Source organism: Tenrec ecaudatus, chromosome 2 (assembly GCF_050624435.1).
Source record: "Tenrec ecaudatus isolate mTenEca1 chromosome 2, mTenEca1.hap1, whole genome shotgun sequence".
Classification (NCBI taxonomy): domain Eukaryota; kingdom Metazoa; phylum Chordata; class Mammalia; order Afrosoricida; family Tenrecidae; genus Tenrec; species Tenrec ecaudatus.
Genome location: NC_134531.1, coordinates 86,217,880 through 86,231,678, shown reverse-complemented (window position 1 = coordinate 86,231,678; position 13,799 = coordinate 86,217,880). Strand labels below are relative to the sequence as shown.

Below are 13,799 nucleotides of genomic sequence, written 5' to 3'. Positions count from 1 at the left end.
TTACAGGTTTAGAAAGCCCAGTTTTTCTCCCACAGAGGTGCTGGCAGTTTTGAACTGCGGACCATGCAGTTCACTGCCCAATGTATAACCATTATGCCACCAGGGCTAAGTCTCCTCATTGACTCTTAATTGAATCCATAAAGGTTCAGCGCTAAGATGATTTGTTTTTAAATACATTACTTACCCATGTGGAAACCTTCACTATTTTGGAATACTCATCTGGAACCTTCTTCCTCTAGACTTTTTGTTTACACATATTGTAGACCTCCTACGTTAATTTTTTACTAGTGGACTTTAGTAATTCTCAAATTTTCCATTGTTGAATGATTTACAGCTGATTCTGGTGGTGTGTATTTGTGTATTCTGAATGTAAACTATTTGACAGACCTAATAAAAATAATTTCCTAAAGTCATTTTTCGTTGGTATTTCAAGTCCTCACAAAGGGCACTTGAGGGTGCCCTTTTATCAATAATCATATTACAGAATCAAAGCAAAAGTTGTAATTAAATATATTGGGGCTCGATCCTATAAAAACTGCTTGTGGTTGTGTTTAACTCCCACAAAGTTACTTGTGTTTTTTCCTGAACTTTTCCTTCTCCAGCAAAATTCTATTTTCATTAACTACACACTATTTTAAAGTAAAAGATGGTGGTGAAAGATCAGTCTGTGTTACCTTTGGATTTTTTTTCTTTGTCAAAGCAATGGCAGTGTTGATTGTAACTGACAACTATCTGGAATTTGGACTCGAAACAGGTAATAACTTCATGCAATTTTACAAATCAGTCTTGATTTTTATTTTATTGTATTCAATATATAAATAAAGTAATATTTGGCAATTTTAAAATGTCATGTTTGTAGTATACTGTGTTGTTCTAAATAATTTTCACTATTATATATGGTTTTCCTTCTAGATTATGTCAGCTAAGTTTTGTTTACCTTTCCAAAAAAGGTCTTTCCCACACTTGCATATTTTCCCTACCGGTTAAGATTCTGTAATGCTAAAGTTTACTGTAATAAAAAATTAATGCAAATTTTATTCACACTCATAGAGTGTACAAATATCAAAGGGATATTTTCAAAGACTGTATCTGCTAATAACCAAATTTTATTGCATTATTGGCATACTAATTAGCACATGAAAGAGCTAAGCTAGTCACTTCAAATGTAAGGTGCTGTTTTCTAGCATTTTATTTCTAAAGACAGGCACTTTATTTACCCCTGTGTGATAAGAGTAATCTTTTTGTTGTTGTTGTTTTTTCTCTTCTCCATCAGGGTTTACAAATTTTTCAGACAGTGCGATGCAGTTCCTTGAAAAGCAAGGTTTAGAATCTCAGTAAGTTTTTTAAAAAATTATTTAAACAGGTGAAGGGTTTTATTTAGTAAGTTAATATTTACTATAAAGAGCTCTTTATTTTTAATCAGTGAGAATAATTTGCTTAGCTAGACTGTCGCTTCTAGAAACATTTTTACTCATAATTCTTATTTAATTATTTAGACTTGCTTTCATTTAACTCCTTCTGCCCCAAAGAGTAAACTAAATATAATCAGTTGTATGTTGTATATATATGTTGTTTTGTTGTAATTGTGACTAAAGACATACAAACCTGGCTTATTAAATGTGATAGCTTGTAGTTCACCAGAATCCTCTGTGGGCTGTTAAAGCTGTATTTTTGTAGAAATTTCTGTTTTATTATTATGGTGATTTGTAAAGTGATTATAATAAAAGGAATATCTTTAGATATTAACTTAAAACATTTTATCAGCTTTTTTTTCTTTTTAATTTTACTTTTAGGCGTCCTGTTTCTAAACTTACTTTCAAATTTTTTCTGGCCATTTTCTGTTCACTCATTGGGGCATTTTTGACATTTCCTGGATTACGGCTGGCTCAAATGCATCTGGATGCCTTGAATTTGGCAACAGAAAAAATTACACAGTAAGCGGAAAATGTACATAAGCACATGCAGATAAATATATGTTTTCCATCTTAATGAAGGTATATTATTGTAATGAAATCATACATTATTATTTTTTAAATGAATGATCAAGTAACCATTTGCTATCACACTACTTCTCTTTTTCTTAATAATCCAAGTTATTTTCTCATTTCTAAGTTTTAAGTTTCTATGTTATATACTATCAATTATTAAATTTTGGCTTTAACTTCTGGAGTAAAAATATCAACATGTTCTTTTTATTTCAAATGTCATTGCTTATAATATTGCAGTTTCTACAGCTGATCTCAGAAGCTATGAAAAGTTCCCTCAAAATTTTGCTTAAGAATATTTTATATGAACTTCTTGAAATTATTTTTTACTCAAGACATTTCATTAATTTTTCCAAATCAATGTCAAAGAGGTGTGTTTGTCTTTTGTAAGTCATGGATCTGTTGTTAAAACTCATGTTAATAGTTGTTTCATATTAAGATTGCTAATATTGTAGTGTTCTATGTCCTATGTATCATAGATTGCTCTTAGATGCCAAATTTTATTTAGTTCTCTAATGAAGAAATCAAAGGCCATTTACTATACTTTTGGTTGTCACAAAGTTAATCTAGACACCTTGGCAGAAATGCAGGCTTGTGTCTACTTAAACTCAACTTGCTCCAAGTTCCTATATCATCTTTTGGTTTTTCAGTGATAATTCAAAATATTCTATTATGATAAGTGTATAAAAAAGCCATTAAGGTCCTCTGCCTAATTATATTTCTTAACATTTCTGTTCTTTGAAGCCCTATTTCTAATGGTGTTGATTTCTATTTTTCCATAGAAGCCTTTCTATAAGACTTCATATCTACCTTACCACTGTCATTTTCCTTTAATTTTGACAGTCTTTCTGTTTTTCCCCTTACCTCCATTTTTCTACACAGGCTTTGTGTGCATGTTTACTTACTCCCACCTCCTACTATACACTCCTTCATCCCCCACCCAGCCCCCCTCTTTCCCTCCTTTTACTCAGCATGCTCTTGGCTACATCCTGCCTTTCTTCCACCACCCGTCTCTCTAATCGCTTCTTTTAAGACAAAACCTGCTTCTCCCCCCTCCTCTCTACACACACACTTCAGTCCACTAACCCCAGTGTTATGATTTAAATAAGCTGAAAAGGGTGGGTGGAGGGGAGCCCTTCACAAGCTACTGAAACCGCTGTGGGCTGCTCCTCCATACTAGTGTTCCCTAGCAACACTGCATACCTAATACTGCGTTCTTCTTCCCTGCACTCCACGTTACCCAGGCTGGGGGATGAAAGAGTCACTTTATGCAAACATTTAAAGCATTTAATGGGAGGCCGCGGGGGGGGGGGGGGGGTGGGAGCACATTTTACTGTCTTTTTCAGTAAAATGTGGCTTCTTTTTAAGAATTCTTGCTTTGGTGATCTGGGATTTTGCTTTCAGTTGTGACAGTGAGCTCCCTCCTCCCATTGTGATGTAACACTCTGCCTTGATACAAGGGTGTGGGCAAGCTAGTTCTGTCGTGCAAGTACCCTAACTGGCACAAAGAGCAATATTATTCTCACCCACATGGCCAGGCACTAGTTCTTGTTTTAAGGACAAGAGGCTGGAACCCAGAGTTCAACGTGTCCCTGTCAGGTGCTTTTCCTCATCTAGATCTGTTTCTTCATATCCGTACACAGGTTCCTGTCATGTGCCTATGTAGTGATACTTAAGGCTGTATGTTAAACCCTTCCATAGCGTGATAATGCAATCATTTCAAGTGTAGGGAAACAACTAGTGTGAGGAATTTCCATTTGTTTTAAATCGTTCAGAGCAGTCTTTCCCTGGAGGGTAAAAACTTGGATAACAGTTAACAGTGAAGTTATAGCTCAGACTTGAAATCCCTTTTGTATTGACCATATTGCATTGCTAGGAGTAATATAAATGTCCTTGATTTGTGTGCAAGATAAGGAAATTAATTTCAGGTATATTCATAATTATCTACAAATAAATGAAAATGTGAATTTATGATCTTGGTAATATACATTAAATACTATACAGTTGTTATCTATTGAAAGTCTCCGTAGTTAGATGTTGTGGTAGATTGTATCTGGTGTGTGTGTGTGTGGGTGTGGGTGTGTGTGTTCTCTAGTATTATGGTTCTTGCTAAGCACTACTAATGAATAGAAAGCATGCCATTTCAAGTGTGCTGAACAGTATTAGAAGATGACTCTATTGGGTCTCCTCTGTAAAGTTAGAACATACCCTCCTTCTGTAAAGATTACAATCTTAAACACTCTGTGGGGCCAAACCTCTCTCCCATAGGGTTGCTCTGGAGGTAGGGCAAGTAGTCACGGTCACAGTATTACCTTGTTGGAAAGAATTGAGCAAATGTAGATTTTACTCCTAGATCTTGCCGTACAGCAAATCATTTAACTTCCATATTTAAATGTTGTCATCTGAAAAACTGACTGCTGTACGTCACGAACAATTCATGGTTTCACAAAGGCTCAAGTCAGTTTTAAGTGCGAATGATAAGATATTGGTGATAGTAGTACTTTAGAATACTAAAACGCATTCCTAATTTTGTATTATACAGCTCTTAAGATTTATAGTTTATGAGATATGTCTTCTTATTTATCGTTATTTCTTCTATGTTTTCAGAATACTACTTCATATCAACTTCTTGGCACCTTTATTTATGGTTCTTCTCTGGGTAAAACCAATCACCAAAGACTACATTATGAACCCACCTTTGGGAAAAGAAAGTATTCCTTTGTAAGTATGGATATTGGAGGACTAATTTTTGTATAATTATAATTGGCTCTTTAAGTGTCACTGTAGCTTGTTTATTGATGATAAAACTAGGACACTATATTTTGAACATTAATAGAAATGTAAATATGTATCATTAAATTGGAAGTACCGGTGTTTTGATCCTCTTTAATAGATTTTAATTGTTACCACCCTGCAATAATAGTGCGCACTCAAAAGAGTTTTTCATCAATAAATGGCCAGTTGTCATCTGTCATTTTTTACATCTTGTCATTGTGCCTGTTAGATAACTTTTGTAGTTCTTTTTATCTCTTTCATACTTACAAAAATTACAGAGAAAAGAAGAATAGTATAAGTGAAAACTCTATACTCAATTGGTATGCTCAATAATTTAGTAAGTTTCCGTATTTACTTCATTTTTGTTCACTTTGTTAGTTTTTGTTTTGGGTGAAATGTTTTCCAGTAAATTAGAACATTTTCCTTTTGACCAACAATATCACAACTAACAAAATTAGAAACAGTGTTCTACCTTTGATATGTAATACTAATTCATTTTTCCCCAGTTAGAATGCTTCATTTAATACATGGTATTAAGGAGCATAGAAACCGTTTTTAAAAGACATTATAAGTATACTTAATATTTTAACTGTGACACAATGTTAGAAGAAAGATTGAAATATTAGTAGAAAGATTCAAAGAGCTTTGTTCTTCACTAAAACTATCACTTGAGGTAGGTTATTTAACTTCTGGAGCCTCTGTTTCCCCATCTGGAAAATGAAAATAATAGTATCTACTTCACAAGGTTATCATGATTAAATGAAAGAGCACATGTAATACAACCAGTTGGAAGTAAGTCTTTAGTAAATGTTTCCTGTACTATTTTGCTTCATCAGAATTGAAAAAGAAAATTTGACAAGTCTTTGAGTCCATCGTATACATTTATGATCCTGGTACAAATTTATGACTTAGAGCATGTAATCCATGATGACCATGGAGTTTTTTACTTCATTTTTTAAGAGTTACTATTATTGAATTAGAAACATATTCATTGGGCTGGGTTTATTTTAAATTAATTTCCACATGAGTAATCAGTTTTTTATTCAATAGTTTACAATACTAATCAGACCCCCTCCCCCCAATATCTTACCCTCTTATGCCTCTATGGATTACTTTCTTCCTTTTCACCTAGATTAATACTTGTCAGTATTCTGTTGTTGTTGTTTACATTCCCAATTTACAGATTAAGTAACAAATTCAAAAGTTAAATAACTTGTCTAAGGCTGTTCAACCAAGTTTCATGTGTGCAAAGTCCATGATGTTTCTCATTAGGATGAAATTGACATCGTCACGTTTGATAACGCAGATAATATATATGACATTTAGTGGTTATTGAATTCCGTCTTTCATTCTAACAAAGCTTGGTACAGAGTTAGAGTGAGTGTTTTGATGAAACAAGAATGGGGAGTTTCTCGCTTTGGGTGACAGGGGTGGGAGGCATTTATACAGTCCTCGCGTGGCTTCATCCTGTAATTCTTTATTACTCAGACCATTACAGTAGACAGGGCTGGCTTTTAATTTTCATTTAAAATTTGAAACCCAGGTGGTAGATTGAAAAAGCTTAGTTATCTGTCAAACAGTGCAGGATGAATGAGAAAACAAATGACAGGTTTTTCCCTTGTTGCATAGATAAAATAATTTGTAGAAAAGTCTTTATTTGTAATTAGAGGAAAAGCTGGTTAAAATGCAAATTTCGGCCCGAAAATGTATTTAAACTATCCATCTGTTCTGATTTGGTGTTGAACAGATAAACTGGGAGTTACAGAGTCCATGAGTACTCGTGATCCTTTAGGAAGAAAACCAAAGCTACCACGTACCGTGTCGCAAGAAATGGTCTCAGAATGTGGGCAAATATCTTCTGCCTACTCTCTCCCCAGATTTTTTGCAAACTAATTTTTTTTTCTTGAGATACCCATCAGGTCTACATTTTATATGTTATCTTATATGTCTTCTATGTAGACTTCAGTTACTCAAGTAATGTGAACTAGAAGGGGGAACCTACTTACTTAATCTAAATCCTGAACTCCTCTTGACTGAACCACATAATTTTCTGTTTCAATGCCTCAGTCCAGTCTCTCTGTAAGTACCCCAAAAGTCTGTAACAATGATCTTCAGAATGCTTCCAGTCCCGTCTCTCGGAACAACTCGAGAGAGCACAGAAGTGTGAATAAGTCTTGCCTTTACTGTGCTGCCAATCTATGACCCCGGCCTCTTAGTATCCATCTAAATGATTCATTAGTGTAGAAACATGTTAATCACATATGCCTGGACCCTTCCCTGCACAAAATCCTTCCTCATTATACTTTAATGTACATGTGAATTCATGAACATGGAATTTTTTTGTTTAAAAAGGAAACATAACAGTAAAGTGTGTTCCATCCTCATTTGTGACCTCCATATTATAAACACAAAAGTGCATCCTAAGGCCTTCTCTGCCTTTTCTGTTTCCTGTTTCAGTTTTAGGACTTTATTTCCCCAGGAAAGCTTTGCTGAGTTTGCAGTTGTAGTTCTTTAACTGGGGTGGTGATAATGGACTATTTGGGAAGAAATGGTGTCAGATTTTTTATCTTTCGTCATTTATTCCTTTTTATACTCATCCATTTTGACTTCGTGATATTAAGAATTTTTTTTCTCTGCTGCCTAGGGGTTTAGTTTCTAAAAAGATGTCTGAACGGTATATCTTCTTACCTAGGATTCTCACTTTAGCTTTCAGAAGTTTCCCAGAACTAAACCATCTTCGATCGTGTATCAGGCTAAATGATGACTTGTTGGTGAAGCATTTGAGACATCTGATTTCTTAATACGGTGCCAGAATTCTTGATTCTCCATGGTCCCAACAGTTGGGATCTCAGCAGAGTGAGAGGGCCTAGATATTGATATAATCAGACAAAACGAGAGTCAATGAAAGCTGGCTGTTGGCATGATTAGTTCCATGGGCACACTCTTATGGTCCCCACTCCTGCTTTCCTCCTTTCTGTCCCCTGATCTGCAGTCTGACAGTTACACACATCCTTTTTAAATTCACAGCTAAATTTTCTTCCTCGCAGGAGAGTAGGTACTGAATCCTAAATATTGCTCTACTTTCTTATTTTGCCAGATGTGTATTCCTCCCAGTCTCCTATGATACATTTATTGATCCAATTCTATTTTGTAAGTGAAAGTATTATATGCATGTCTTTTTAATAGAAGCACTGGTAGCCCTGTCTGGTGAACATTGGACTGTGACCCTTAGTGTGGTGGTTCAAATCCACCAGCCTCTCTTTAGGAAAAAGATGAGGCTGTGATTAGGAATCAAGTCCATAGCAACAAGCTTTTTGGTATCACTTAAATAAATTTCCAAAGAAGCATATTGTGATCTTTGAGGACCCTGTTATTAACTTTTTGATCTGTAGAATGACAGAAGCTACATTTGATACTCTGCGACTGTGGATAATAGTCCTACTGTGTGGTTTGCGATTGGCCATGATGCGTAATCACATGCAAGCTTACTTAAACTTAGCCCAGAAATGTGTGGATCAGCTGAAGAAAGAAGCAGGACGAATAAGTACTGTTGAGCTACAGAAAAAGGTAAGTTTTATACTGTAGTTGAAATGAAGTACAGCCTTTGTTGTGCTTTAAGAAAGAACAAAATTGCATCTCCTTTAATATTTAATAATGTAATCCCATACTACCCTTTTTGTAATAAATGGACTGTGTTAACCTGGTAACTATCAGAAACCTTGGTCTGATTTGGGTGGTAAATAAAAAAGAACTTTAATTCTCCTTCCTCTTCCTGTTTTAAGCATTTTAAGGATTGAGAAAGCTATAGTATGATTACTATTCCTTAATAGGACCCTTTTTCTCCTAATAGTTTTCCATGTATCATGTTTTCTTCCTATTAAGGCCCGATGATCACACTGTCTTTTTGGAAAGGTCTGTCAGGATGATCCGTTTTTGTTGTTAAGTACTATGAGTAAACGTACCTGCCTGTTTGGCACCATACCTAAAATATGTGAGTTTACCGTTGTCAGTCTGTCTCACTGAAGGTCTGCCTCCTTTTTTTTCTTTTCTTGGCTGACCTTCTGTATAGCCTAGCTTTTCCTTTTTTGTCTATAGCCTAGTCCCCTCTGCCCTTTTAGAATTCCAAAATCAGTTGCTATAACCTTCAGAGTTTTCTCTGCCTTGAACCTGACCCAGCATATCCTCTTATAACTTTCCTAATGCCGCAACCTTTGAATACAGTTCCTCATGTTGTGGTGACCCCCAACCATAAAATTATTTTTGTTGCTACGTCATAACTGTAATTTTGCTACTATTATGAATCGTAATGTAATTATCTGATATGCAGGCTGTATTTTCTTTGTTACGGATTGAACATAATTAAACACAATTAAATCTTAGCGATTAATCACAAAACAATATGTATTTTTATATATTGTGAAATATTTATGTGTTTTCCGGTGGTTTTAGACGGCCCCTGTGAAAGGGTCGTGTGATTCCCTCCAAAGGGGTTGCAACCCACAGGTTGAGAACTGCTGCCTTCGAAGCCACTGTGTTGATTGGACCTGCTCTGTGGATCAAATTGGTAAATCCAAGCCTCAACCCCGGTTAACAACTGTTCCATAAAATCTTGTTCATTTATTTCCATCGTACGCAAACGAATGGAATGCTAATGGAAAGCCGCTGCTCGAGCTCGCTGATCTTCGTGCAGTGCTTTGGCACTCACTGAGCCGAACATTCTCTGATGCCAAGACCATGTCAAATAGACAGTACTCGACTTCAGGAACTGTCACATTGATGGTACTGTGACGATCATCTTCCACTCGTTTCATATCTTCAGCCACAGTGTCTTCCTTTGTCGAGGTTGGCAATCTTCTTGCTGGCTTATCTTTGAGGTCTTTTCAACTTTCCTTAAAACACTTGTTCCATCTAAAAAGTACTGTTTCATTATAGGGTAGCATTCCCCTAAACTTGTTGCAAATCATCTATCATTTGAGACGATAACTACTTGAGTTTTCCTGAAGATTTCTTACAAGCCCTGACATTAACATTTTTTCCTATTGTATAGAAAGTGTCTTTGTTTTTTCTCTGCCTTTTTTTTAAGGTACCCTAAGGTGAACACATTTTGTTTGTAGTAAATGGTGCTTGTATGAAGTGGAGCCTTAGTAGCAGTACTTTCTTACTCTGATATTTCCGTATTCCTTGTAATTTGACCTGTATCCAATGAAATAGTGGGCTTGAAAAAGTGTGTGGGAAATTTCCACTATCCTTTAATAAACTTTTTCCAAAAAACTTCAATGCCTTCTTAGGGATTTAAGGCTCTTATGTATGTGGGCCTTGATGCTTACTTTTGGTGGTGTTACCCTCAGAGATTCTAGTCATTTTATTGTATCTTAGAATTGTAAGTGAGTATATGCCATTTGAATTTTAGAAGTTACTTTCCTCAATTTATGCTAGCCACTTTTAGTTGTTAAAGATTTGTTTTAATTACATTTTGAAATAAAATAACTTTACCGTCTTCAAACTTAAAAAAAAGAAATTTTCTGAAATCAGAATAGGGCCATTTATAAGGTGCAAACTTATTAACAATTAACTTCCTTCCCAAGGAAGGATTACATTTCTTAATTCAGTTTGACAAATGCTATTCAAGTTGAATTCGCTTGTAACGTGTCATCTGTTGTGTTGTTGCTTGCAGGTGGCTCGAGTCTTCTGCTACCTGTGTGTCATTGCACTGCAGTATGTGGCTCCCCTGGTCATGCTGCTTCACACCACTCTGCTTTTGAAAACACTAGGTAAGCATGCCTGGACATTAGAGAAACAGGATTTTTGGGTTTGTTTTTTTTTTCTTTCTCCCTAAGTTAACAAGGTTTTTTTTTTTGCTATACACAAAGAAACATATCCTATAATTAAATTTAAAGGGTTTTTTTATCTGCAAGGTAAAACCACGTCTTGATTTTTTTCGGGCCTACATATTTTGTAATAGACGGTTTTCTAAAAATTGCTTATTAAAGGTTAATTCCTAAAGTTAGATATATCGAAGAACTAGTAAGTAACTAAAGAGAGTTGTTGATCTTATTAGTTCCTTTTGTGTATTTTTCTGTTTTACATATTATAGTCTTAAAAGTTTTAGTTAGTGTCTAACATTGACATTATTAAAAGGTACCTTTAAACTTACTTGAATTACAGTGTCTCTTTTTAAACTCTCCTTTGAAGAGTTCTACCTTAGATAGCTTTTGGTGAAAAATTAAAAATTTCTTTGTGCAATGATGGAGTTTCCTACGAATATTTTTATTGAGCTATCAGATACTACTGTGGTGTTATTTAAGAACTATCTGTTACTATGTTAATTATTTCCCTTGCCTTAGATTAGGCATTCTCTCAAGGGGCTGGGGTTCATCAGTAGATACTATAGAGCAGTAACTAGCCTTCAAGGGCAGCTCGGTTGTAAATTGCGTGACTCATCCTACCCATCATAAGAAAGTAGAGGATGCAGCTGTTTCTGGGAGCTATTAATACTCTGTTATTGAAATCACCGATATCTTCTGAGAAAGAAATTCATTTTGATATTCCTGGGGTAGAAAGGGTTTCTAAGAAGCTATTGAGTCAGTCCTTGTTACTCAGTGTAGGTGGTTGATAATTGTGTTACACAAGGAAAACTTGTTATGATTTTACCAGTTGTTAGTGCAGTGCTGTAGGCTTTTTGGTATTACATGTACCTTTAGTAGTCACACCAGGTTATAATCTGGTCAAGTGCAAGTATTTACCAGATTTGTAGAATGGTTTTTAGTTTAGTTTGTTTACTTTGTTTTACACTAGAACATGAAGTGTTGTGCCACTAAACTTTCTGTTCTGACTAGAGACGTGCATTAGTGATTCTCCAGGTGTCATTTATGTCTTCCATTTTCTAGGTAATCATTCCTGGGGGATTTGTCCAGAAACCATCTCTTCTTTGCCAGTTGCTAGCGGTCCACCCTCCCCTTCTGCTTACTCTGAATTGCCAGCTGCTGGCGGGGAGACGAAGGCAACTGTCGCACACATAACAGTGGCACTGAGCAGCTTGAAAACCATTTTCACTCCTCTGCTTTTCCGAGGCCTTCTGTCCTTTTTGACATGGTGGGTTGCTGCTTGCCTCTTTACTACAAGCCTTTTTGGACTTTTCTATCACCAGTACCTGACTGTGGCATGAACTTCAGTTGGCCACAAAGAACACACAGGTCACACTTTAAATTCAACTATCTGTGTCATTGAAGAGTTGAAGAAAACCAGAAGAAAGCAAACACAAAGGGAAAAAAATGCATATCAGAAATATCTTCTTGTTTTAAAGTTTTCCTCTGTATTCTCAGGGTGAATTAATGTTATAATATTTAAAATCACAGAGTCTATTGTTAACTGTTGTACTGTGGCATTGGAATTTTAACTCTTTGTATTAACGGGTGTGAGAGGGCTATTTACAAGGGTAACACATCTGATTACCTTGGTTTACAGAACCCCCTAGCAGTCTTGGAAACATTTCACAGGACTCCAGTTAGTGATTGACTGCTCTTAATGGCATTAAGGTACTGTTAACACTCAGTAGTAGCTACCTGTAGAAGAACAGTCTTCAAACTGAGCCATGCTTTAGGGGGGGCGTGAGGGGGCAAAAGTCTCTTCTGTTGGTAGTGTTTTTTCCTCAAACAACAGCTAAAACTCCAGCAGAAAGGCAGAAATTGCTACTGTATATTACAGTAAAGAAAGCTGCACAGTTACTTTAAATGTAATGGAGATGTACATGCTCAATAACAGGTTTGCTACTTGAGAGTAGCCAGAGTATTGTTTTAAAATGTATTCTACATAACTTTAAAGAGTTCTTTTATAATGATTAGTCATAGGAACATTTGCTGTCGTGATTTTAGGTTTGGGCCTTCCATATTTTATTTTATTCTATAAACCTAAGTTCTTTTTAATAGTCTAAAATATTTATCAATAGTGATCAGAATTTTTAATTACTTTGTAATCCTGCTGACTACTTGTATGTATTGTATATATATATTATATATTAAATATATAATATATTGAGATTATAAAAGATGAAAAATATTGGATCCTTATAATTTAAGTTGCTGAATGAATGTTTTAAAAATGTGATTGAATGAGATGTATTTGTATCTAGAAATTTTTTTCTTTTGTTGGAATGAGATTAAAATACATTTTGAAAGTTCAGAATAAGCAATTTATGTTGCCTGTGTCTGAGATTACTTTCGCTTTTATGAATGTTTAGGTAACATCACCCAAATTAAAATTTCTTTTTTGCTATTTTTAAAAATCAGGGCTTTTCCCATTCTAAAGAACTGCAGGCATCATTTAAGGCTTTATTTAATAGGACTGGTTATAAATTCAGAGAGCCCTGGTGGTGATTTAGTGGTTACAAGGTGGGCTGCTAACCACAGGTCAGCCGTGTGAAATCACTAGCAAGGAGAAAGGTGAAGCTTGCTCCAAGAGTTACAATCTCAGAAACCTGTAGGACAGTTCCATGAGTTTGAATCTAGTCTATGGCAGTGAGTTTGGATTGGGGCTGGGGGTGGGGAGTTAGGGACATGCATGGAGATCAGAGTTGCTTTCCATCTATAATTTGGGGAATTAGAGATGATCCCTTCCCCCAGAGTGGCTGGTAGGCTTAAATCGCTGGCTGGCTGGCCTTGTGGTTAACAGCGTAATGAGGACCCCACTCAGACACAGGGTGCCTTTGCCTAATGAAGTAGATCCGGTGCTGTGATAAGGACAGGCATACCTTGGGGCAGGGCTGGGGAGGGTTCAGTTCCAGGTGTTCGCAATAGAGCAGATCATACACATTTCTTTGTTCCCGGTGCATATAACAGTAATGTGTGCAATATGCGGCAGTCTGTTAAGTGTGCAATGCATCATAGAAAAGTGTGAAATATTGTAAGAGTGTGAAATAGAGACACAAAGTGAATACAAACTGTTGGGAAATGATTTGCATATTGCAAGGGTGCTTCAAACATTTAATTTATAAAAGCTTAGTGTCTATGAATTGCAATAAAGTGAAACACAGTAAAATGAAGT

At 35.7% G+C, this 13,799-nt stretch overlaps 1 protein-coding gene across 1 annotated transcript in view; it reads left to right on the top strand.

The window, feature by feature from the left end:
- TMEM161B (transmembrane protein 161B) overlaps positions 1–12,833 on the top strand; it is a 56,727-nt gene extending 43,894 nt beyond the window's left edge. The window contains exons 6-12 of the mRNA XM_075541261.1: positions 603–754; positions 1,274–1,334; positions 1,794–1,934; positions 4,593–4,706; positions 8,153–8,327; positions 10,435–10,531; positions 11,648–12,833. Of these exons, the coding sequence (XP_075397376.1) occupies positions 603–754; positions 1,274–1,334; positions 1,794–1,934; positions 4,593–4,706; positions 8,153–8,327; positions 10,435–10,531; positions 11,648–11,925 (1,018 nt within the window). The 3' untranslated portion in view covers positions 11,926–12,833. The remainder of the gene's footprint in view (positions 1–602; positions 755–1,273; positions 1,335–1,793; positions 1,935–4,592; positions 4,707–8,152; positions 8,328–10,434; positions 10,532–11,647) is intronic.
- The last annotated feature ends 966 nt before the right edge of the window (positions 12,834–13,799 follow it).